The following is a 26,826-nucleotide window of genomic DNA, read 5'->3' on the forward strand; positions in this document are numbered from 1 at the left end:
TATATTAGCTGAAAGATAGGTTCTACAAGAATATGTAATTACTCTGTACGTATATAATCTGTGTGTGGTTAAGGAAGAAATAAAAATAATTAATTTTAATTGAACTAGCTTTAATTTATAATAATAGGAATCAAAACATTATCATACAAAATTATTATTATTTTGTAATGAAATTTCTTTGTATACACAGCAATCGCTTTTGCACTTTCACTATTATAACATTATGTCACAATTATTGAAATGACTGGGCCACACAGAAATGCTTCATAAATCAGTCCTTTTTCATTCATTGGTCTTTAAGTATTTCTTTCCTGCGATTTAAACTCATGAAGAATAGGATTTAGCCTGTAACAGAAATAAAATAACCACAAAGTATATTTCCTTAAAAATTTACATTAATTTTCATTTTTGTTATTACTTTATACTCATCTAATATATTTTTTCTTCTCTGTTATGTATTAAAATACTTCTTTCTTTTCCGCAATCGTTTTAAGAAAATATTATTTTTGTTTACGATCCAAAATTTAAGGTTAATCGCGCCATTTGACAGCTGCGGACAAACTCCCTAGAAATTCCTTCGCCCCTCTGATTTCTACTTCCCCTCGCCTGACGCAAGATTATTGGGCTCAACGTAGCATTCAGCAGAGGTAGCAGCTCAGTAACGTTACCAGATTTCTTTTTAAACTTCTACTTCTATTGGATAAAATTATAGGATCTAAGAGTAATAGCCAATAACATACACCGCTCCCTCAACATTTGTCTCTGCTGAATGCTACCAACTGCTACATACATGCTAACTTAATGCTGAATGCTGAGTTCCCAACGTCCTAACCTATAGGCTTGTGTACTGTGCACTACTGACTCAGTAAAAGATTTCTAAAATGACCACGTTTGAAGTATTAAGAAAAGATTACAGCGTGAGTATTAACCTTTTCTAATAGTTGATTTTTCTAATCTGCTCCCTTTGGAGGTTATATATTTTTTTATTTGTTAATAGGAATATTTGCAGCAGTATTATAAATCATCTGACATTCCATCTTTCCATAAAAAATGCATCGAGCGTTGTGCTAATGAGAGCGACAGAAAAACTGCAGTTGATCAAGCTTTACGGGATACTTTATTAATGGTGTTATTGCAAAATAACAAAGGATGTATAGAAGCATTTGAATCCTATATATCATTTTGTATAAATCTCTGTAGAAAGGATTTAGCAACTACTAGCATGCCAGTTTTATTATTGGGTGATATATTTGACACAATGACCTTAGATCGGTGTGAGAACTTATTCACCTTCGTTGAAAACAATGTGGCTGTGTGGAAGGAAGATCTATTCTTTAGTGCTTGTAAAAATAATTTACTAAGGATGTGTAATGATTTATTAAGGAGACTGTCTCGATCTCAACAAACAGTTTTTTGTGGCAGAATTTTATTATTTTTGGCAAAGTTCTTCCCTTTTTCTGAAAGATCTGGTTTGAATATAGTTAGTGAATTTAATTTAGAAAATCATACAGAATTTACTGAGAAAGTGGAAACTTTGGAGCCAATGGCTCAAGATGGAGATCTTAAATCTGATAATAAAGTACTAATAGATTATAATTTATATAGGAAATTTTGGGCACTCCAAGATTTTTTTAGAAATCCTAATCAACTCTATAATAAAATGTATTGGAAGATTTTTTCTGCGGTAAGAATTATCAGTTTCCTAATAACTAGTTCTCTATATCATCATCCTATTTTGATTCGCAATATTTATTCTATATCTGAATGCAAATATATTCAAGTAACAATAGTTATTGGTACAAATTTTATATTTATAAAATCTTTATAATTAATTTATTATTCATTGATTGTAAATATTTTTATAGCATGCATCCAATGTTTTATCTGCCTTTTCTTCATTTAAACTGGAAGATCAACGTACCACTTATCCTTCATCTTCTATGAAAATGGATACATCGAGTGATGGGATCCACAAAGAGACACATTACTTTGCCAAATATTTGACAAATCAAAAATTACTAGAGCTACAATTATCAGACTCTAATTTTAGAAGATACGTGCTTCTTCAATTCCTCATACTCTTTCAGTACTTGAACAGTACAGTGAAATTCAAGGCGTAAGTATCAATTTTTAAATATCAATAAAATTTTCAAAAATTTAGCAATGCTAAAAATTAAAGTGATAAGTAAACAATTTTAATGCAGTAGGGAAAATCAGTCATAAAAGATTGTTTGTTTTCCAAAGCTTTCTTGCCAGTGGCTATGAAACAAGGTCTGCGTTAATCAATTAGATAGTATTTTGAGATCTGAAGTGAACAACTGCAATTTTTGGTAATTCTTTTAGCGAGGTGCATGAACTGAAACCTGATCAAGTGGAATGGGTAAAAGAAACTACAGATCAGGTATACAGTTTATTGTCAGAGACACCACCTGATGGTCCAGCATTCGCAAAAACAGTTAAAAATATTTTGAAAAGAGAAGAGTATTGGAATTCATGGAAAAACGAAGGGTGTCCACCATTCAAGAAACCAGCGCCTGAGCCAATTTCAGATACTGATGAGCCAAAAAAGAAAAGACCAAGAAGAAGGAATATTGGCGATCTCATTAAAGATGCAGAAGCAGCTGGAAAATATCAAATGGGAAAGTAAGGATCCTTAGAGTTTCGATATTAAGGCTAATGTTTTTGTACAATAACCTAGTTGAGTATTAATTTAATTAATTTAAAGTTCAGAATTGACAAAGCTTTGGAATTTATGCCCAAACAATCTTGAAGCTTGCAAATCCAAGGATAGAGACTTTTTACCATCTCTGGAAATTTATTTTGAAGATGCCATTAAGGAATTGGATCCTGCAGCTATGGTAGAAGAGCAATATAAGTAAGTAAGTTTAGAATATAAAACATGATGTAATATTAAATATCTAATCATTAAATTTTTCTCTAGGAAAGTTAACGATGGAAATTTTGGGTGGAGAGCATTGAGACTATTAGCCAGAAGAAGTCCACATTTTTTTGTCCATGGGAATTATCCTATAAATAAATTACCCGAATATCTGGAGACTATGATAAAGAAAATTGCTAAGGATCGACCTGTACGTTGTTTTCCTTATAAGAATATTTGTTTTTAAATTTGTATACACTTTCTTTTAAATATATTATTATTTATAAATGTTTCTAGCAAGCACAGTCTGATTTAAAATTGGAGTCGGACGAAACACCGCCACCAAACGACTCAAATGATCAAGAATTTAATGATGACGTGCTGAAGCAGGAGACCGATCAAGTAGAATCTGAAAGTACAATAGAATTGAAAACCAGAAAAATCAATAAAGTTTCAATGGATATGGTGGTTAAATTGTCTGAAGTGCTAAAAAATGACTGGAAGAAATTGGCGCCAAAACTTGGGTATACGATTGATGAGGTAGAGTTTTTAATTTTTAATCTAATAATAATATTTTTTATATATTGGTTTTAAGATATTATACCTATATTTTGCAGATAGAATTTTTTCAGTCTAAGCCAAGTCAGTATGAGCAGTGCAAAAGCATGCTAGAAATTTGGGCAGAAGCAGATGAGGACGCTTCAGTAGAGAATTTAGCATATTACCTTGAAGGTTTAAAATTGATGGAAGCAGTGCAGGTCCTAAAATCATAATTTTGCTTGCACTTTTAATTAATTTATATAATTGTCCATCTACTTAATTTATGATTAATTAAAAAAATGATAATTCCACTTATTTTTATCAAATATTTATGTATTTTTTAACAAAGTGTGTGCAATGAAAAAAATTTCATTCCCCAGAAAAATTGATTTTTATTTATAAAGACAATAATAAAGTGTATAAATCATAAAAATCTTGAAATTAAACTTTTTCCGGCAAACTATAATTAAGTATATACTGGCTGTTGTTTGATTATTAGAAAGTTTCGTTAACATGCCAAGAAGCATTTTGAGAAAATTTAACATTATAGTGTGTTCTCTATTCAACAGTAATAAATTAATCTAAAGCTAATGGTATCTGAGTAGCTTTGTGATACAGACATTGACTTAGATTCGATTTATGCTCGTTGTAATAAAATCTTAAAAGTTTAATTGAAAAAGTTCTCCAAATATCTTTTTCAATTTAAAATTGATAACATTTTTTTCCAAACTTGAAATTGAAACGGTGTATACAATTCTTCCTTAAAACTCAACGCTTCTTTGAAGGATTAGCAGCAAGTGTTTAAATGGATTATAGAAATTAGCAATGGTACACTGATCTGAGCACAAATTTTCATGTTCCGTGGCTATGGATTTCTTAAACTTAATTGTTGCTTAGTTCTAACATACACATTGAATGCATAAGCTAAAATGTAGATGATATTTGACGCGGATATGTTCGTTTAATTTTTATATTAGACCATCTATGTCCTAAATAGGAAATGGCAAAATCTGAGATGCGGTCGCCTTGTGCGTTTAATCATTCTCAGTCGAATTCCCGAATATTATAATGATATATGAACAATTTACGGGGAGATCAGTCTTGTTAAAAGAACTGCAGTACAATATCTTCCTTAAAGTAATACAAGCAAAATTTTAATATCCCATAAAATACTTTTTTTATGATTTAGGATATGTTTATACAGATATAGAATCGTAAGATAATTGTCATTTACGATTAGCAGAATAAAATGAAAAATCGAGGACAATCGCATCTCGGTCATATATGTATATACATACACACCCAAGTAGCAAATTAAATCATAATGAAGTTGAGATGATCAAATTTAATTAAGTTTAATCGACTTTAAGATCAACAGGTTGCTTTCATAATCGTTCTCGATCAATCATCTCTTCACCATTATGAACAGCTCCGCTATTTTGGTAATTATATTATTACTACGATAAGACAGTCGTTATTCGATAATTATGCAAAGTCTTTCAGAGCTTGCAGAATTATTAGGAATTTAACTTGAAAAGTTTTCCGATATTTCTCAAGTATCTCGGTTTTTATAATAAATAATTTATTACATCTTTCTCTAATTGTCCCTGCAAATTCCAGTGGTTTATCGATTATTCTTCAGGAGATTGTTATGTTCCAGGTGTTTACTGATGGGCCGTTGATAATTTCTTTCTGTTTTAGTTTTCTTGTTAAGTTTAATTGTGCATGAGATTTTCCAGGTGCTCGTGGTATTCCTCCTCCGTCATTTCAAAGTCAAAGTCAGAGTAATAATCGGCATTTCTTCGTCTCCTGGATAGTTCTGTGGTGATCTCAATGCACAGTAAAATAAATTTGTTGTCGCAGGTGTAGCTTACTTCTTCCAGGAGTCGACCTCCCGTCAAAGGAGAACCCAAACCGTAACGATCAGGACTCTCTGAATGCCAAGCATCACAGTAAGTGTTCATAGCTCTGTCCCCTAACTTATAGGAACCATGCCAAACTACCTTCTCCGGCCTGAAATTCAAACAGCATCATCCACAGTAGTTATTAGTCTTCCTTATCAATTTATTTCTCTCTATATATTCTTTACTCACCATGTATAGTCAGTCAACACATTTTTCCCATTGAAACTGTAAATTCTTGGATTTTGCGAGAAATAGGCACCATTACCATTGAAAATCTCTTTCCAGGAATTGAAAAGGACATCACCCTAGTAAATATAACATATGTTATAATCTCACTCACTTTGATGGTTTTCTCTCCATCTGTTACACAAGTATAACAGCTATTTTTTATAATTCTTCTTTTCCGAATGCTTACTTTGATGTTTATTACTGGCAAGTCACGATCGCTCAATCTAACGACGCTGTCCACATTTTGCACTCTGGAGCTCAGGAAAGCTCTGAAAGATCCTCGAAGTCCAGCCCGTTTTGCTTGTCTGTAGCATAAATAATCAGCGCCACGAATTCCTTGCATGTCGCCAGTGAATGGTTCGTTTAATGCTACCATTCTTAACTGAAATTAAAGTTTCAATCGTAAACGAATTTTGTGTCCAAAACGAAAAAAATATAACGAAGATATACATAATGTTTATACGAATTGTTTCGTTTTAAATATTGTTTAAACTTACCATTCTTGGATTCCACTTGTTAGTAGAATTAAAATAATAATTCTATTATTAATCGATCGTTAGATTTTGCGCTTTAAATTTTTTATTTGAATATTCGTAAAATGTAGTGAAATAGTTGACTTACTCCTAGTCCGTCGACTTTCATAGGAATTTGGTTAATTAAGTTGGAAGCCTCGAATGGAGGGTTCGCTGGAGGTGGCGAAGTGGTAGAAGGTTCAGGTGTTGTTATCGGTAATATAGAGCCCAACTGCAATTATACGGTAATTATTAATAATCAGATTCATAAATTTAAAGATTTTCCGACTTACAGCTATGTATTGCCAGCCATTATTCACTCTGACCAGCAAAGCTTGCTCGTCTATAATATAAGCTATGGTGCCCACTGAGCTGATTGATGACATCTAAAAATTGATTAATTCTATTAAGTTTACTTCTTTGATGATGTATGATAGGTATTCATAATCTTACCTTGATCATAGCTTCAGTATTTTGGAACGTGACCGCTCCTGGAACGATTTTCGTCGCACTTTCTATTGGCTCTTTTGTTGTAACTCCTAAATGCGTGAGATTTTTTTTTATGATTTTGAAAAGAACATTTCTACGAATGATAATACAACACTCTTACCGAAATGCTCTTTCAATTCTTTTAATTCCTTCAATTCACGAAGGGCCTTCAACTCGTCTAGACTGCTTCTGGATCCTGGTAGCGTGCGAGTGTGAAAACGTTTTTCTTATTGGAAAACCAAAAAAAAAAAAAATAAATTATATTTTTGAAACTATATCTACCACTAATAAGGATAAAATGGTCTTTTGTCATTCTACGATTGAAATGAATTTATTTGTATACCCTGTCTGACACCATAATAATCACGTTCGCCAAAAATATGGCTTCTACCAATTCCAGGCTCGCCTTTTTGTCCAATGAGGGAGACTCCTGGAGGCCCTGGAGGTCCTGGAGGACCAGGTGGCCCTGGAACTGGAATGTAATTGCCTTGAGCAGGTGAACCAGGTGGTCCTGGTGGTCCCGGTGGTCCTGATGGGCCTATGTCCCCATCCCGTCCTGGCTGACCCGGAATTCCTGGAAAACCTTCGCTGCCTTTGTCACCCTTCACCTATATATTGAAATGTTAATTATAATTATTGAAAGATAGACTTAAAGGTGAGATTAATCACAAAATTGGATCGTACCCCAACTGAAACGCCATAAGGACTTGGTGAACCAGGTTCTCCCTTATCGCCTTTAGGACCGGTTGGACCAGGAGTTCCTGGAATTCCAGGACGACCCTACGGGGAGATTATTTACGGTTATAAGCTTCCTCCAATTTACTAAACAATGCTTGCTTTCTACCTATGCATTATACAATATACTAGGTACATATACATTATACAACAGAGCATTGCGCAATCTATTACATCATACCTTTATGGTATTCTTCAGGAAGCGTACAAGTAATTTCACGGTTAGTGCTTTTTTATGGATGTGTAAAGGAAATTATCACGTAAAAATTATGAAAAGTAGTGGAACAAGAAATAACTCCTACCATCCAACCAGGGAGGCCTATCTCGCCCACGGGTCCGTGTCTTCCCGGTGGTCCCACTGGCCCCGGAGGTCCAGGACGTCCGCGTCTGCCGCGTTTTCCCTCCGAGCCTTTTTCTCCCTTGATGGTGACGTAATCACCAGCACTTGCTATCGCTGTTACACCAGGCGGACCACGCTCACCCCTATCACCTTTGGACCCTGGAATTCCGGACGATCCAGGAATTCCATCCTTTCCTGGTTCTCCCTTCTCACCCTGGGGACCTTGAACTCCATTGACACCGGGAATTCCAGCTGGACCGTAATCTCCTTTGTCACCCTTCTCACCCTTTATCCCAAGGTCACCCTTGTAACCTTGAGGACCTATCTCCCCTTTATCTCCCTTCATTCCGGTAGCTTTAGAACATAAAACATTCTTATCATCCCTCTCTCTCTCTCTCTCTCTCTCTCTCTTATTATTTTTACATTTTTCATTAATTTTAAAATCGTTGATAGATATGAAGATTCGACAATGCGAATTATCACCTGAGACTATTGCAGTAGATTCACCGGCGACACCAGCACTTCCTGGGGGCCCTGGTGGTCCCGGGGATCCCATTTTTCCTTCGGAACCAGAATCACCCTTAGCACCCTTTTCAGCGGGTCTTCCATTTTCACCAGGTGCTCCTGGTAGTCCCGGTGCTCCCGGTGCTCCCGGTTCACCCTTGTAACCTTGATTTCCCCTTGGACCCTCCTTCCCATGGTCACCTTTCGATCCCTTGTGACCCAGCTCGCCCTTCTGACCTTTCGAGCCTGGGACTCCAGATTCCCCCTTTGGCCCTGGATTTCCTGGAAGTCCAGCATCTCCTTTTTGTCCAGGAAGTCCTGGTCTCATTGTCATTCCCTCTGTCTAAATTATGAACATAGTGTTTTCATTTAGAAACTTTGCAATAACGACATTAAATCTTATAGAAAATTTTTTATAATCACTCGATTTTCGATTTATTATTGGAACCGTTATTATTATAATTTCTGTGATGAACAATTATCCATCATAATTTTATACCGAGTCAACAAAACTTTTTTATCGCAAGCCTTATTGTTTCTTTATTGTTCGATTTTATCTAATTCGATACTTACTCTGTAGATTCCTCGAGGCTTCCAACTAGGCTGCATGTAGAAAACATTAATTTTTTTTTATTTAATTAGCCATCTGCGTTTGGTTAAATTTGGTGCACTACTCATTTTACTGATATAAGCAGAGTATCGTGTAAACACTGAAATAGCTACTTAAAACATAATATAGTTTTCTAGCAATGTTTGGTCGAAAGAATGGACTTTTTCGTTAGCCTGAGCTTACCAATTATTTTTTACTATCTCGGTAAGCTATATAGGAAGAAAAGTGAAAAATAGTGCAAGGCCATCTTCATCCGGAATTGCGAGTTTTACCGGTCGTTTAAAAAGTTATAGCTTTTATAGAGTAGCGAGATAAGTGAAAGTTATTTTACTACTCGCCTCCCTTACACTAATACCCATCCTCATAATACCAATATTTCAGAATAATAGCAGCCTACCCCCTCCAAATTCAATTTAAAAAATAATATAAACCTGTCATTTCTCCCACTTGTCGTCATTCTTTCAAAAGAGCCTCCTCTAAAAAGAAAGGTGAAAGCCCGGTTTAAAATCTTCAGCAATAATAGATATTCGGCGTGTGTAAACTCGATTTTTCAGTTAAAAATAATTATTCCTAACCACCAATATTGTACAATTTGCATTCCAGACGTTAAAAAGTAGTAATAATAGCTGAAATTGTGATTGGTCATTTTAAAACACAAAGTTCCAGGGTCTTGACGTTGAATTTTCAGGATCCTTTACGCGCTTCAATATGGCGGTTGAGTAAGGACTTAGAAATTGGTTTTCCAACACTCCGGGGAAATCGAGAATTACGAGACGCCGGCTACGCGTTTGATGGTAAACGAACGAGATGAACCGGATATACCATGAAGTAACACCAAGATCAATCTTCTATTTAGTATCTTAAACTACACGAGAACCGTATAGTGCGAACCCCTTTTTCTCATTTTCTTTCATCAGTTCATTTCCTATTCATTCCCCCCCCCCCCCCTTCAATCGATCCTTTGCTCTATTCTATATTCAATTGATGCAATTAATTGCAAAAACGTTATTTTGTAATATTTGTCCTTATGCTTTAAAAAATTACATTTTTTACTTGCCAACCTCTTAAAATTTGTTTGCACAGTGGAATAAGGTCAGGATATAAATGACTTCTGGCTGATTATGAAAATGGGTAAGCTACTTTAAGGTATATTCGATTAAAATATAATGGATCGTCGTTTAAAGCTGTATGGACACATTTCGAATAAGTTTCTAACAGTTTCTGGCTATACTACACGTTGCAACACTGTATCGGTTTTATTAAAAGTTTCCTCTCGAGTTACTAAAATGCAAACGTACTTTATGGGCCAAGCTGTGTCGTATCATCATTATTTCACGTGGAAATAAATTTTAAATAAAATTCTGCTCGTTCATACTCGTTGAATCGGTTACTTCTAATTTTGGTTGAAGATTCTCATTGACATAAGTAAATATAATTGACAAGTGGTAAGCAGAAAATGAAAAGATAATCAAGCAGAGCTCTTGTTAATTTGAGTGAGTTGCATCGAGAATATTCGAATGTCATTAAATTAAATCAAGAGTTTCAATTTTCAGGAGTTTTTTAATCGGTTGAAAAGTTGCGCGAGTAGGAAATGAAAGTGAAGAGCGTAAAAGGATGTAAGTGTGGAGGTTTCATTATCATTGTGTACCATAAGTTCCATTCCCAAAGGGTTAAAACACAAATACAAACACATGAGCAGTGAATTTTCATTCAGCAAAATTCCCGACGACGCACCGGGAAATGAGGAATGATGTGGAGAGAAGTTACATTTGTTTCGTCACTCTCGTCCTTTGCTATTCCAACAAATTGCAATGTTTTAAATAAAAATTTATCCCCGTTTTGATTTTTATAAAATTATATAATAATATAAGTCGCTGATATATATCAAATGAACAGCTTTTACATTTCTTTCTCGTAACTCTAACCGGAAACTGGATGAAAATAGTTTAGCTGAGAATCGAACTCACGTCGTATCCGGAAAATTCGCCTTTGCCAGGAGGTCCTGGAGGTCCTTGGGCGCCTTTTTCCCCAGGAATTCCATCCCGGCCAGGCTCTCCTTTCTGCCCTTGAGGTCCTTCCGGTCCAGGAACCCCAATATCTCCTTTTTCACCTCTGGCACCTGGAGATCCTTGCAGTCCTCTTTCTCCAGGAGGTCCTGCTACCCCCTGCAGTGATAATCCAGTAATTTCCAATTAGTTTGATCGTAATTCACAATTATTACAAAAATTTTACGAACATTGTTGAATATGTGGGGTTTTCAAAGATTCACGAAATTTTTGTACAATTTATTAATGAACTTTACAAAATGCATGTTTTCTTATGTTATAGATATCGCAGTATCTTGCTGTACCGTGAGCCCCATCTGTCCCTGTTTCCCTTCCTGCCCAGGTGTCCCTTTCTCTCCTTTTGGTCCTTGAATCATTTTTGGCATGGTGAATGACGTCATCAGAGCAGTAGCATTGCAGGCGCACTCTCCTGCATCTCCTTTTGGTCCCGGGGGTCCTATAGCTCCCGCTTTCAGCTCCTACATAAATAATCATTGCAAAATCTAAAATTTCCAGTGCTTTAAAACTCTTTTAATTGTAAATTTAAAAAAGGCACCTCTTCGGTCATATCAAATCCAGCTCCTGGAGGACCTGGTGGTCCTGGAGGTCCACGCACACTTTCCCCCCTATCCCCTTTGTCACCCTTCTCTCCCTTTGGTCCCCTGACTGTAAAAATTCTACGATTAATTTGAGCATCGATGAAAATAAATGAGTAAAAAGCTTATAAAGTATCTTTTAAAGTCAACCTATAATACCTTCCATCTGTTATTCAGGATTATTATATCATTCAGGATTAATGAGGATTCGGCTGACGTTTAGTTATCAATATTGGCAAAGTAGAATAATAGTAATAATAATAATAAACCGAAACACCTACATACATAATAAAATCAGGGAAAAAATAAATTGTTTGATAAAAATATTACGCGAACTTTATATAAAATATAGAAATTGTAATAATTTTGAATGACATTACTCACAATCAGGATTAGGGGGTGGAGGCGTAATAAAAGGGGGTGGATTGCTATCCTCCATTTTCTCTTCCTCTTCTTCTTCTTCGTCGATCTAAAAATGTAAAATCTATCGTTCAATCGTAACAGGAATAATTAATGCTTTCATCGCGTGTTAGTTAAGTTTATATATCTATATAGTTAAATATATATATCTAAATAAATTTATTGACAAAACAGTAATAGGAAATGATTAGAAATCAACAGAATAATTGATTAGAGAAGCGAGCTTTTGCTGGCAGGTTAAAGGGGAAGGAAAAAAAAGTAGGCGGCCGGAAGTTGCTTATTCGGCGTGTAATATCGTGGGAAGTGACGTTGATTAATGGAGACCCAAGCAAATCAGAAGCCCCCAGGAAATACGACATTCAGCCTTAAGTGATTTCCAATAATTATGCGCTTGGATCTTCCTGGATAATTTCAGGCCTTTGTGAGTCCTCCCAACATTTCACGTGCATGTACAAATTCCCACCCCTTTCTGTCGAGACAAATCGCTATAGCGAACCTCAAAGCAACGGAATTAAATATCAACGACGACGGCTGTATTCAATATTTTTTTTTACAACCACCACCAGGCAATATTTAATCCTAGCAAGATTCTTCCTCAGTTTTATTTCCTCCTGCTTTTCCCTTTTAATCCTGCAGCAGAAATCCTGCTGCACACATCGCCTTTATTTTTCTGCCAGCTTATTTCTTGCCTTTATTTACCGTTCACTTATATATATACATTTCGTTACAAATTATTGCAACACTTTTATCGCTCACCCTCTGCTCATGAATCATGCAGCAATTTTATAAATCACGCTTTTTTTTAACCTTTATTTATTTATCCTAGAATAAAAAAAAGACCGGATTACGTTATCTTCGGTAAGGGAGAATAATAATGGTGTGTTTAATTTCAGGCATAGAATTTTCATCGCAGAACAGGATTTTCCGTGAGAAATCAATTCTGCGGAAAGAAAAGCTTTTGCCTCGTCTACTTGAATTTTCCGACGGTAGGAAGTATGCCGTGAAAGCTTCTTTGGAAGAATATCGATATGAAATAGAAGCAATCGTTCTAAATTTAAATCATTCTATGTATTTTCACGTAATTTTTCTATATTTAAAAATTCTTTTACAGCAGAATTTTTTGTGAAATTAAATGTTTCACAGGATAGTTTGGAAGAGGAATTACGCAAGAAGATTTAAAAGGCTTGATTATTTATTTAACAGTGCATCTTTTGTGAAATAAAATATAATACCAACGGTATACAATATCCTGGTTTGTCCTTTTTTGATAAGATTTTTTCTGTAAAGTACTACTAGTAATTTAAGCTCGGTTTTACCTAATTCATAGCTGCTGTACAAATCGCCTAGTTGAATTGTTTAATCTTTCCAGTAATTATCGATAAATCTCGTATTATAACAGAGTACCTAGCAGAATAAATCATTTTCGAGAAAATCGCTTCGCTTTCATCGGATTGAACTTAATTATGCCAAGCCTTTAATAACCACATTCTTTAATATAATCTTGTGTATACACTTTATTTTTCTTCCCTTCATTCTAAAACATTTTCAATCACTCCATAATACGCCAAATCAATTCCTTTTTTATTTTGAATTTAAAATAAAATTAAATTCATATTGGTTTATTTATTGTCACAGTCAAAGATCAAATTCATTCCACCTCATATGATTTTGCAGCGTTAATCAATTTGATTGTGGTTTATTTGAATTCATTGCATAAATCAATTTGGTTTGATTTATTCAAACGGAGAAGTATTCGACATTAAAATGATTCTGAGTGGTGCAATTGTTTTAAATATTAATAAATAAACAAACAAAAAACTGCCATCGGATTTTAGTTTTAGATTTATTTACTCGGATGATGCAGAATTAAACAAATAACAAATTTCATCGAGTTCAATGTTTGTGTGGCGAAGGAGATGGTTATGTAATTAGTTTAATGACTGATTGGGGATTTTAACGAAATGTTGAACTGGATTATTCGTATAAGAGGGCTAAGTTCCTTCTTAAACTCAGCTGGAAACTGTACAAGACGCACCTTTATTTCGCAATTTAACTTGGATTAACCTGGATATGGGGTTTGGAAGGAGCTTCTATCTAACAGCACGTTTAATTTAACCCTGGTCTAGGATTAACAAGCTTTTAGCCTGTAATTTCACTATGCTCCCTGAATACACAGTAAACTTGAAATGCAATGTATACCATAAACCCATGGAGTTAGAAGAAAACATTATTAAGTTTTCGACAATATCGAGAAAATTCAATAATCTCGTTGATATTGAAAAAATGAGGCAAATCGTCAGGATTCGACTAAAAGCTCGAAGATTGAGGATGAAATGATAAAATTAAATGGGTGGTATAATCCAGTAAGTAATATAATCCAAAAGGTTCCATATAGAATTCTATTTGATTGAGCAAAAATCTTTTACTTGCAATAAAAAAAATCTTCGAAATATTATATTTCAATCTTTTGTTTCTTCATTGCATTAGAAAATTGTACTGAAATTGAATTTCTTTTTACTTTGACGTGAATCAAAGCTAGATAATTTGATAGGATGAGTTTCTGGGGATTTAGAGGAAGAGGGATATAAATAAATTTCTGAGATAAATCGAGTTGTTTTTTGCTGATGGCGTTAAAGTTCCAATCACGGGAAGGTAGATCGGGCCGATGTTAGTGGATTGAAATTGGGTCGAAGCTGGTTCATCAAAATGCTATTGGATCGTGTCGTTTTCGACGAATCACCGATCTTCCTGACAAATTTCCCTGCACTGCTCGATACAGCCCTCTAAGATACATTGTTGACTGCCTAGCTCTTCTATAGCACGATACTTCACCTTCTGTCACTATTCATAGTTTGCAATTAGTTGATCCAATAAACTTGATTGCATTTTCAGTCCCCTTGCATGCAATTATCAAGAAAAACCATCTCTTCACTTTTAAAATTTAATAAAATTCATATAAGAAATTTAAAGTATAATTTATTGCTTAAATAAATTGAAATGTTAGTTAAAAGAATTATAAGCTTGTTGTTAGCAAATGTTATTTCGTGCGTTGTGTTAATTTTTTATCATTACTGGTAAATTGCTATTCGATGAAAGCACCTCTACCTTGTCGAAGTCGATCCCTTCAGTTTCGTTAAAGAGCTTGTCACTGTCATTCCCCGAGCCTTCCTCATCTCCCTCTGGAAACTAAAAAAGGACCAATGGAACAAAAAAAAAACATGAAACTTTTCCTCGAGTCGAAAAGCAAAATAAAATAAGTGATTGTGAAAGATTTAGAATTCACGATTGAGAGGATATATGAAGGTAGGAAATTTTTGAAGTTGGAATTGGAAGTTGGAGTTGTTGCGATATATAATTATTAACTTAGGAAAATTCACTTTCATCAGTGACCCGTAATTTCATGTGAAGTCGGATTTGAATAATTGAGAAGCGTGAGCTAAATCAGAAACCGTCGCTATGTAATTAAATCCCAGACTATAACTTGAAGATGTATCAACTGAAACAACAAATTTTCCAGATCCTCTACACAGACACTCTTCGCTTTCTGTTGATCCCCTTGAGAAAATTGTCTTTCGTAAATTTGGTTAATTGAAAGTTCTGCTTGAAGAAGCTACAGAGATTTCCTATCATTCATTCTGGTAAACACTGGAACGAATCGAATGATCTTTTTCCTTCTCGTAAAGACTCTATTACGTCGAGAAATTTTCTTACTTGGCCAACTTAAAGTTTTCTCTGCGCGAATATAATGAAAAATATACCACGTTAGAAATTAAAAGCTCTCATTTCTCTTATATTTTTCAACTGTAACTTTTATTGTTAAAATCCAGCCAAAAAATCTCGTTATCATAAATAAGTTTTCAAAAATTAGAATAATTTTATCGTGTGGCAATTTTCTATGCAAATTCTATTTAAAAAAAGTTCTAGTGGCGAATCTTGAAATATAATTGGAGAAAGATTTCGATTATTCTGGCGCTGAATAAAACGGCGAAAATTAGTTGCGCGTTTCATAAGGGCAGTTGGGTGAGTGGGATTCTCGAAGTTTCTCATTACCCGCGAGGTGTCGAGCGTCTTAATTTCATGGAACGTTAAACGGGGGCTCGCGAAGGTGCAAAAGGGGGACTCGAGTGGAACGAAGGAGCAGCGCGAAGTGGGCGACGCCAGGGGAAGTGGAAAAAAATCTTCGAAGCACGAGGAATTCTTGCAGTTTTCTTTCCGTTTTTTTTTACTGTGCGCAACTTCTTTGGCTAGGTGTGGAAAAAAGCGAAGCTGGAGATGAGAAAAAAGAGGGATGATTCATTCTCGCCGAGAATGGGCATTATATCATAATGCTCCATCGGGGGAAGCTCCTAATTGGCCATCTTACCGTATAATTCCTAGAATTAATTAGAGCTTTGGGAAAGAGAGAGATAGAAATGAATTAATCTCAAATAATTATCGGAATCCGCCATACAGCAATTTAAGCTTTGCACGAAATATGGATTGTTAGAGTTGAAGAGCTATACAAAGCTGGAAACTATTTTGAAAATGGTGAAAAGTGTTCGATAGAGAGAGAGAGAGAGAGAGCGGAGAGGAAGAGATGGAAAGGGACCCTGATCATGGAATGCAAGCTAAGCCGTGATTAGGTAGTATCGTATTTCTGCGATTTTTGTTCGAAGCCTCGCGGCCTCGTCAGATTTTCTCGCCTCCGCACGGAGGGTCCCCTCAATTACGACGATTTCTCAGCTTTTATTTTCTCGCTTCTCCCGTGCGTGCCCCTTGGCAGCCACGATATTCACGGCGTGGCTGTGGCAAAAAAAAAAAACGCATCCTCGGCCTATTCGTATACCACTTTGAACGAGATCCCATTACACCCCCTCCCCCCTCCCACACCTCTCCATCCCTAACTCTCAATCCATCCATCCTCCTACATCATCATTTTCCATAATACACGCTCTTACATCCTCGTTCCAGACTTATGAATTTATTATCCTATCCTCGAAATCCCCTGCGCATTCGCCACAGCTAATAATTAATTTCACCCCTCTCTACATTCTTTGTTCTCACTATATAATAACTCTATCCTACTGCAATTTCTTTCTTTTTTCAAAATTTTAATCCATCCACATTCACATTATAGCTATAGTCTACTATAATACAGATACTTTTATTTTTAAGCTTTTTAATTTAGAAAGTGGAAAATGTTGGAGTAAAAATCTTTTATTTCTTGAATATCTGAAATTACGAGGAGAGTCAGAAAAGTACTTGAACAATTTCACGTACCTGCATTGTACGGGGTTGAGAGGCCTTGAGAACGAGAGGAAATACTTACGTCAAAATCGGCGGTGCACTTGACAAGATCCTGTGGATGTCCGTGATATATCTTGAGGGAGTGTAGCAGACCCTTCAAATGAACAAGCAGGAAGTAGTGGAAAATCACGCGGAAAATCAGATTCATCACCACGCTTACGAGTCTCGACCGCAAGAAAGGAAGACGCAGGTTTTTAAAAATATTTATCTCGAAGGATTCGCATCTTCAAGGAGATTCTCCAATCTTCTCTCGATCATCCTGTAATTATGTCTCCTAGACACACTATATATTTCTTGCTGAATACTCACACTTCCGGTTGGCGACGACCGCCACTTCCGGGAAAAACGCGAGATTTTTCACGAGGTACAGTCTTATTCCTTTTCAAACTGCGAAGCAATTGGCTCTGATATTGCATCGAGTTGAAAAAGAAAAAAGTCAAATTTCCGCTTTAAATGGGGAAGGAAACTTAATAAATGAGGAAAAATAATGTACAGATAGATTTATAATAATTGATAAGATTCGAGTCACCCTAGATTAACTAGAGGAATACGTTGTAGGTTGGATGATCGTGGATGACTGTTTCCTCGATGGCTGATGGGTAAGATGGGTTCTCGAACGGGGGAAGAATGTAAAGTTTAGATGGAAGATGGTGGGGATCGAGGGGAAGAATCCGAAGGTGAGGGGTGAGGGAAGAAGACCTGATTTACTGATGCAGGATCCAGCTGACTGAGCCAACATATAGATCCTGGGTGCATTTTAACTCGAGTTAGTCGCATGATTATATTAGCTGATAAATGATACAAAGCGTTATAACTTTTAGTAAATATTGCTGCCGTTGTCTAGTTCTTTTGATCGAATAAACTAAGAAGATTACACTGCTCAAAAAATAGTTTCATATTTCTAGTCTTTCGCGTCCATAAATTTTCAACAATATTCTTCAGTAAATAGACAGTGTTTTTTTTTTAATATCTTTAATTTACTAAGACTGGACTTATTAAACTCTGTATGAATAAAATTATATTTCTGGACAGTCTGAGTAAAATTGAATTGTTATGTGACAGCTATATATTTTTAGTCCTGCATATATATGAATTGAGCAATATTTCCTAGTAAATAAATGTACGATGAACTTTTTTTGATAAATTATTTAAATTCACTAGGGCTCAATTTATAAGACTCTGCATCGATAAAATTGTATGTTTGGACAGTCTGAGTAAACGCAGGACGCGAAACTGAAGGTTTTGATGACGCGCTTAGAATAAGTTTGGGAGTTTATCTTCCTTTTGGTATCTGTTTCCTATCCGGGTATCTCTCGTATATATATATATATATGTATATGTACCATGTACATAGAGACTCGAGATCTTGAGCACATGGCCACTTCGATAAATGCAGAGCTTCGAATTACGAATAAAGAGCAACATGTAAAAGGGAAATATAAAATGTTAAACGATAAAAGGCCAGAACAAACATTTTATTCAGGCCATTAAGTTAATTAAAATGAGTATATACCATTGTTGAAATTAGCTGATTGGTTCAATTTACTTTTTATTACCCTTTTGTTTTTAGTATCCCTCTATACCTATACCTCACTCGCTTTTCTCTCTCTCCATTGTTTTATTGCAACTCTATTTCCACTGAGGAGTAGTGAATTAAAAATATTAATTGTTTTTTCACATCCTCTTCAATTTTATCACTGCTAATATTACGCAATAACAATTTTTAATTATTTCTATCTTAGCAATATTACTCTTTAACCATTGTTTGTTTTCTAAAGAACTCCATGGTTATTCTTCATTTTTACTGTTGGATTCCATTGATCTGCTTTACAAAAGATTTAAGTATGCTTCGTTACACGACAGTGCCATTGATCGATAGATTTTTTCAAGGAACAATAGCAAAGCCGATGAAAAGACGAACAGAAAAGTATTATCAGTCATGGCTAATTTGCTAATTAATTACTGAAAAAACAGTTTTCTCCCTCCAGAGGAGCAATAAAAGCATCTAAAAATTACGAGAGAAATAATTTTCTGGATATTTTTTAACCTTCTTTTTGGAGGTAATTAAAATCCGCTTACTATTCACACCGTAATATAATTCCCGCGTCCCTAGCAATAGGGTAAAACAAATAAATGTAATTATAATCTTTATCATATTTTACGTCGTATATTAAATTAAAACTGAAATTTCCAGCTACTCGCCAGAGTGAAAAATTAAAAGAGAAAAATTCTAGGAGAATTTCTCATCAAAATGTTTTCTTCTTCTTTGAGATCTGTGGTGGAGTTAAATCGGAAATGCGAGGGGGCGCAGGCGGGGGAGGTGGTGGGGTGGGTGTTAGAAGTTGACGGGGTTAGAAGTTCGGGATGGAGAAATTAAGGCGAAGCCAGAATCATCAAGTTCGAGAGTATGGAAGTTACGAGAGGGTTGAGTGTGAGCAAGGGATGTTTGAAGATGGTTGGGGGTTGGATGAGAAGAAATAGTAACGAGGGTAAACTAGGTGATGGGGGATGGGTAAGCAAGAGGGTGGAGGGGGTTCTGCGATTTGCGGCTGTCGCAGTAAAACGCGGCTATAGTGAATCCCGTAGGGAAAGTGCTTAGTTGGAATGCACGAGCCACGCTCGAGGGTATTTAACTTTATGCCTTCCAACCCCATTCCTTACAGTTTTCACCTTTTGTCCTTTTCTGCCATAAAAAATTATATTAAATTACCTCAGTTTCTCTCCCTTCTATTAAACAACCAAGAGTATCACTATAAGAATATCTTTATCCTCATTTAACATAATTGCAGCAAATATAATAAATTTTTAACAATTTCAACTATTCGCCACTTTTTAATAATTTTTTAGACGTACTTATTGGCTGGTCTGATAGATTTATTAGATAAATTTATTTGCTAGTATCTTGCGAATCCGTTGAATAATGTATGACGTTGGCCAAGTTCAGTAAGTTTGTTTGTTAATTCATTGAGGCTGCTGCGTATAATTTGACAAGATATTTAGTTGGTGGTCGGAAATCGATAAAATAATTCGATTAAGTCGGATATCAGCGAGAATTCCTGGAGATAAGGGTATCAATGCTTAAACGCGAATGGAACTGGCAGAAACCAAATGCCTATGGGGAAAATACCGATTGCACACAGAACACAACCCCTGGAACCTTCTCTCGCACTATATCCTTACATACATGCTACGTGTTTAATGAACTCAGCTAGTTCACCTTTTCCACTTTCGCTCCATGAATTTTATTCGAAGCTTCATCTCCTATGGCAATATCGATCAATCGATTAGCTTGCTAACTAGAATGGACTCATAACAAGATAAGTCATATATTGCTCGATCGACTACTCATTTAATATTAATCGATACTTAGAAAAGCTAAATAATTATCAAAGTTTCAGGGAGCAGACGGACGAGGTATAGCTTAATTTCTTCTTAGTGACGAAGCAAGTTGAAAGCAATGTAAATTACTGAATATAGGTGAGAAAGAAACTAATGACATTAACCCATAAAACTCGCTCCAAAAGGTAATTGACGAATAATTTCTTCATCAAATAATGTCGAACTCTTTCCCTTATTTGTTCTAACATCGCTCAACATGATTATTTCAGAATTTATGAACATTTCTTCTACACAATTTTGCCAAGTTTATCTTCTATTCCTCTTTCAAATATATACTCGAGTCTCATTTCCGGGTCCCTCTATGGGGTATTGGACGTGAAAAAGACAAGGAAGTTCGCGAATATTTCCTTTTTGTAGGGGATTGGAAAGGGACGGTTGGTGATTACTAAGCTACGTGACTGTAATAGTGCGAGCGATTCTCCTGCATAATATTGAATTCTAAGCTCCATTAGCCATTATTTTCGCGAGAGGGAAAATCTTTTTCGAATACCTATCTCGAGTGGTTTTAAAATTTATATAAAACTTGGATGATTGGACGCGCGAACACCTCCGAATTATATATTTTGTTTTTGTGAGGAAAATAATAGTTGTTAAAGAGGATGAGATACGAGGAGAAAATATTTGTGGGGAAAGAAGGTAGGTTTGATTGGAAAATAGCATAAGTTTTTCCATGGCTGGGGAAGAAAACGAGCATTTACTCAAGAGGTCGAATAATCTGGAAAAGTCCAGCGTTTGACATAGAAAATCCACGTATAGGAATTTCAACAATAGAGATCAGCAGAAGATCCGCGTATTTCGTGGTGAAAAGCTGATATAGCGAATTAATGATAAAACTGATAAAGTAGGTCGCGAGATGGCAGACGTCAGACTAACTTTCACCAGGGTAAATATGATTAAAAGAAGAATCAGCTGATAGCTTGATTGAATTTAATTTTATTAATTTTATCGCAATTTAATTAATTAGGGAGGGTAGAGATAGAAATATTTGTAGCTAAGATAAGTTTTCCTGAAATGGGATTAAGCAAGAAAGTCAGCAATGTTATTTGACGTTGGAATTTCGATTGGTTGAACCAGCTGCAGTGGAAGTTCGAGTGGTCGCGAATGGAATATCCAATGTGATTTTCCTCTGGAATTCGGACGAAGATCCTTATATTCTATCTGCGTCTCGATTTAAGCTTGTTGACAAGAAAAAAAGCCGGACTAAACACTCGATAAATTGCATTTTTCTGACTCACAAAACTTTTACAATAGCAAATCGATTGATTTTTATTTCTCTTACCGATTTCTTATTTGCTACGGATCTTATGTTAATAAAAAATAATATTTTTATAAACACAAACCAAAATCTAAAAATATATATGTATGATATATTCCTATAAAACTAAGAAAAATTTTATTATTATCGATCTTGCCAATTTTTAAGTTCAATTCCTTAGTCGCATTGTAAATATAAATCTATAGGAATAGACTTCATAGTATAGTTTACACCGAATCAACTTGTCGAGACGTCCAAGATTATATTTGTCGTTTAAAAAATTGCAGCTGACCAAATTGAGAGAAACTATTGAATTAGTCATACATTGATTTTTGTTCGGAAGGAAGTACCAGTGAATTTTGCATTTTTTTTAGAGTTTGTTTCTTCAATACCATAAAATGCTTGCAATCTAAAAAGCGTTCGAGTGCTTGGAGGTAAAATTTCTGACCGGAGTTTATTTAACGCCGCAGAGTCATAAAAATGAATACATCCCTATAACTTATTTGCTGGTTATCCTTCGGGCTCTACTTTCCGGTTTTCTTTCTTTCCTGCAAACCAGTACAATCATACCATCAAATGGATATGCTAGGCAATGGAGAGATCTCCATACGAATAAACAAATTTTTACGAAAAGTTCATTTTTTAATTGAAATTAGAATTTCATGGATTTTCTTCAAATTAAATTTCAATATAAAAGTTTGATTTGTGCGATAATTTGCTGTTGGAAATTTGGTTCACGAACCGTTTAGGGTTGAAGACGACTGACATCTTGCGTGATGGGCTTACAAGGTTTGACTTGTGAATCAGCGGCTCATCAGTAGGCTTACTAAGTTAGTGACAGCCAACTGTAGTCTGCCAATTAACTATATCTAACTATTCCCTTGTCTGTGTTTCCTTAATTAGTATCACTAATATATATTTCATCCAATTAGTTCATCCTGTATATTTAACTAATTAATAAATCATATTTCATAAAATATTCATAAATTTTTCTAAAAGCAAATGATTTTCGTTTAGAAGGGATTTTTGGTCTTAAAAATGAAAAAATATCAGTTTAATTATGCATATGACAGTTTGCATTTAATTATTTTAGAACATATATATTTTAAATTTTCACCTACTTTTTATATAAACGTATAGTGTTGCAACGCTTTTATCTTCAAGTAACATTTGTAACATTCCCGCGTAGAAATGTTGAGACTCGCAAACAGTTTTGCGAACTATTGGCGATATTTTGCAGATAGTATCACAGATATGGTATTGTATGTGCTAAATTTCGATACTTATTGAGTCTATAATGCCACTCTATTACCGATATTATAGATACATTATACAATGCAAAAAATAGATTGTCATTAATTAATTTATTTTCATATTGTGTTTTCACATTTACCTATTACAATTATCGACTGATATTTATCAGTTAATTTTACTACATGAAAATTTTGCTCTGTGGTAAGACTCGAGCGCGCAACCGATGTCAATCTCGCGTACAGCTGACAGATGTTTAGTCCACTCTACTAAACTTCGGACTTTGATTGATTATTATTTTCGCACATATACAAATAATAGACAAATATGTCATATATTTTAAGATAAATAAACTAGCTTATATGTGAAACAACTTTGCCAGTTGACCGAGTGGACAAAATATCGGGCAGCTGAACGTGAGATTGACATCGGTTGCACGTTCCAATCCCATTACGGACAAAATTTTTCATGCAGTAAAATTAATTAACAAATGTGAATCGATAATTATAGAGGTAAATATGAAAATAAAATAAATTAATTCCAACGTATTTTTTCATTTTAAAATGTATCTATTGTATCAGAAATAGTGTCGGTAATAGAGTGGTATTATATTATAGGTTCGTGAAATATTGATATTTAGTAAACGTAATACCGTATCTGCGATACTATCTACAAATTATCGTGAATAATTAGCAAAACTATTTGCGAATCTCAAGTTTTACATGGTATAGTAGACTTTATAATATATTTTTGATAGATATCGCAACCTTGTGCTCATATAAAAATTAAGTGAAATGTAAAAAAAATTGAGAATTTTTGCAAAAGATTCCAAATTGTGAATCTTTGGATCCCTATATAGGGAACATGTAATTTTTAGATTAGTAAAAATAATATTAATAAAAACTTTAAACAAACATATGTTCTGAAATAATTAAATGTGAATTTGATACGCTTGATCTGTCTGATATTTTATTCCATTTCAGTGGTCAAAATCTTTTTATGGATCCTCATCATTTTTCTCGTTGACTTTTCACGATAACGTTAAACTTTATTCATGGGTTAGGATAGAGTCGAGTGCATTTATCGATATAAATCTGTAAAGATTTGAATCGACTGTAAAATAAAGTAAGCTGCGAAATCGAGCGCTAAATATCTTCGAGAACAATTGGCTTCACATGGTTCGATAATTGCACCAATTTATTTGAGGTAAACAGGATCCGTTAATTTTAGTCATGGCAAGGTAAGCCCCATACGTCCACAGGAATAAATTATGCAAACGCTTGGAGATGTGGTGTGAAGTTGCACGTGTAACACGAGAGAACAGAGAAAAGCTGTCGATGGTCAACGATCGAAAGGTACACGGATAAGCCAATATCGATATTGATCATAGTTTACCTAAAACTGATCCTGATCAAATTATTCTAGATACAAGTTCATCCCCAATACTCTTCCAAAGATGAAAATCCTAAAAATCACGTTTTTAATTAATGTTCCCATTGTAACACATTCATTTTTTCCTATAAAATTAAAATTTTAATTTTTCTTGTCTTTACATGTAAAATATAAAATATTCACATTTCATTTTATAAATACAATATTGTATATTTGCCTGACAATAATTATTGGAGAGATGAATATCGGAAATAGTAAATCCGATTCTACCAATAACAATTATTGAGGTTTCCAACTTTGCCGTGTAAAATAGCGCCAAGAGTTGAAAAAGTGAAATGAGGCGATGAAAAAGTTTATAGGATTATTTATGACTTCTGGTTTGAACGAAAATTTCAAGGGGCTTTTTCAAACGAGAGTTGTGGACTCTCGTCAGACTCGGCCCAATAATTCCTGGCTCGCTCCCTCGAGATTTCGGCTAACTGCACTTTATAACTGGAACCACCTGCACCTAGCCCGACGTATGCTGCTATACTTAAATATCCGCCAATAAGAAATGTCTGCGTTGCTTTTCTTAAAAATTCAAACTATTCCAATTCATCTATTCTTTAAATTTGGCAATTGTGATCCACATTTTCCTTTTCAAAATTTTCTGGCTTAGATGTAGAACATTGGTATATGATGTTGTGGGAGATGTATCAAGAAGATTACAAAGAGGCTTTATTTTCGTTTCATTCTTATCGTACCATGTTTAGTTTTTAGAGTATATTCAGAGTGTAGTTCGTGTCTGATAAAAATTTCAGGATGTTGAGTTCCGGGAGGTCGAAAGAGAGTTCGAGTGCTTTGTTTGCACTGAACATGTCCGTAGGCATACATACTCCCGCAAACTCTTCACATGCCCCTCCTACAGACTTTTATAAGGTTCCTGCGGGATAGCTTTCTCCAGCCACGCGATTTTGACACAATCAACAAATATCCCATCGGGAAATTTCAGCAAATCTTTTGAACGTTGGGTGAATACTGAACAGAAAAGGATCTGCGCAAAAATTACCTTAATACTATATATATTTTTATTAAACTAACTATGATAATAGCAATAACACTATAGAAACGAGTTTTTACTTAATAGGAGTAATTTAGATAATCTTTTAAGAGTGCTAAGTGAAATAAATTTGATTTTTAATAAATAATCGCTAAATGTGCTGAGAGCTGATTTGTTTATTGGAAAATATTAGAAGAAGAGAAATTATACAAGGGATGGTAAATTCATGAATGAGCGAGAAACCGGAAGTGTGGAATTGTCTGGAGTTTGAAGCGAGCGTGTCTATTTCGGATAGGGAAGAGGATTGAATGTAAAGTTGGCATTTGAATGCAACGTTTGAATAGCTGGAAATTTCTGGACTCCCCTGAATCCTCGAGAGGGGCAGTTTCGGTTACCGTTTCCCAACTGTGTCCATGCACGAAACGCAATAAATGGCGAAGAGTCCCATGCATGCGATTATTATAATGACGACACCCGATAAAATTGGATTCGTTGCAATTTCATCTTCAGCCGTGAAAAATCTTCCTAAATCTCTCAGGAACAATTTCCCTCTTATATTTTCTAACTTCTACTTCCCAATTGGTCTCCTTCGCTAACTTTGTCTCATCCGTCTTCCACGCGAATCCTCCTTATAATTAATCAATTCTAACATCTCCTAAATTTTCACCGTCCTACACTGCTTCAGAGGCTTCCAGCAGCCTCGTGAAAAGAAACTTCATAAATTTTAATGCTATAAGAATTCAGAAACATTAGTGGCTTAAAAATGTTGCAATTGAATAAAATGATATCCTTTGTAGGACATTATTAAAGATATTAAATTTTCACAGAGAGATTTGCGATCTTTCAACCAAAGCGAAGAAACACAAGGTTCTTTCCGAAAGATTTCACTTAATAAGTTTAAAGTACGGTTTTGTTGTGGTGGATTCATGAATCATGATACCAAATCCGATTTGTCTGCATTAAAGAAGAAATTGTATTCTGCGTTATTAAAGAAGGAACTGGGTTGCTAGGTTAGTATTCCAGAGATTTTTTAGCAAGGATCACAGGGGCTTCAATACGTATATGTATGTATATAATATGTATAGACACATATCGCATTTGGGATCGGTGGATTATCGGGTAGCAGTTTGTGTCTAATTGAGTATACAAACTGTGCGAGTCTGCGAGACGTAGGAAGGTAGGACGTCGAGGGTCTCCTTAATTAGAGGGTGTAGTCGAATTTTGGAGCAATTAAGCAAATACGTCAGGAAGGTTGGAATCTCGTCTGATGTCAGTTGGTCTACGACGGCATCCGTCTATCCTAGTCCGTTTGACTAATTCCTAGATACGGGCTAGAGAGGGTTCGAAACCCAATATAAATTCTTACAGAAGAACGATAAAACTCCATTGTCCAGAATAATCGA

General features: G+C 35.1%; 2 protein-coding genes across 7 annotated transcripts in view; one reads left to right on the forward strand and one right to left on the reverse strand.

Moving 5' to 3' along the window:
• The first annotated feature begins 733 nt into the window (after positions 1-733).
• Hpr1 (THO complex 1-like protein Hpr1) lies at positions 734-5,126 on the forward strand. Of its 2 annotated transcripts, none has more exons than XM_066726931.1 (9): positions 734-917; positions 998-1,684; positions 1,866-2,116; positions 2,245-2,271; positions 2,344-2,643; positions 2,726-2,875; positions 2,942-3,089; positions 3,176-3,423; positions 3,500-3,653. In XM_066726931.1, exons 1-9 carry the CDS (start codon positions 882-884, stop codon positions 3,513-3,515), a joined length of 1,863 nt encoding a protein of 620 aa, XP_066583028.1. In that variant the 5' UTR covers positions 734-881; the 3' UTR covers positions 3,516-3,653. The 2 variants fall into 2 exon arrangements, with proteins under 2 accessions (XP_066583028.1, XP_066583027.1); XM_066726930.1 differs by having other exon boundaries at positions 738-917; positions 3,176-3,418; positions 3,496-5,126.
• Positions 5,127-5,133: 7 nt separating this feature from the next.
• Positions 5,134-26,826, reverse strand: part of Mp (Multiplexin) — an 82,187-nt gene continuing 60,494 nt past the window's right edge. The window contains exons 6-25 of one of the 5 annotated variants that reach the window (XM_066726928.1): positions 17,110-17,181; positions 14,907-14,987; positions 11,766-11,850; positions 11,342-11,451; positions 11,091-11,264; positions 10,708-10,905; positions 8,704-8,733; positions 8,110-8,473; positions 7,589-7,980; positions 7,468-7,479; positions 7,236-7,331; positions 6,895-7,159; positions 6,673-6,747; positions 6,516-6,601; positions 6,356-6,448; positions 6,172-6,294; positions 6,048-6,089; positions 5,738-5,932; positions 5,512-5,627; positions 5,134-5,431 (exon numbers count right to left, since the gene is read on the reverse strand). In XM_066726928.1, coding sequence (XP_066583025.1) covers positions 5,134-5,431; positions 5,512-5,627; positions 5,738-5,932; positions 6,048-6,089; positions 6,172-6,294; positions 6,356-6,448; positions 6,516-6,601; positions 6,673-6,747; positions 6,895-7,159; positions 7,236-7,331; positions 7,468-7,479; positions 7,589-7,980; positions 8,110-8,473; positions 8,704-8,733; positions 10,708-10,905; positions 11,091-11,264; positions 11,342-11,451; positions 11,766-11,850; positions 14,907-14,987; positions 17,110-17,181 — 2,907 coding nt within the window. Of the gene's footprint in view, positions 5,432-5,511; positions 5,628-5,737; positions 5,933-6,047; positions 6,090-6,171; positions 6,295-6,355; positions 6,449-6,515; positions 6,602-6,672; positions 6,778-6,894; positions 7,160-7,235; positions 7,332-7,467; positions 7,480-7,588; positions 7,981-8,109; positions 8,474-8,703; positions 8,734-10,707; positions 10,906-11,090; positions 11,265-11,341; positions 11,452-11,765; positions 11,851-14,906; positions 14,988-17,109; positions 17,182-26,826 lie in introns of all 5 variants that reach the window. The other 4 variants (XM_066726925.1, XM_066726927.1, XM_066726926.1 and 1 more) reach the window with 4 other exon arrangements.

This window comes from Prorops nasuta, unplaced genomic scaffold (assembly GCF_024137725.1).
Source record: "Prorops nasuta isolate Cenicafe-Biocafe unplaced genomic scaffold, Cenicafe_Pnas_1.2 PNAS00005, whole genome shotgun sequence".
Classification (NCBI taxonomy): domain Eukaryota; kingdom Metazoa; phylum Arthropoda; class Insecta; order Hymenoptera; family Bethylidae; genus Prorops; species Prorops nasuta.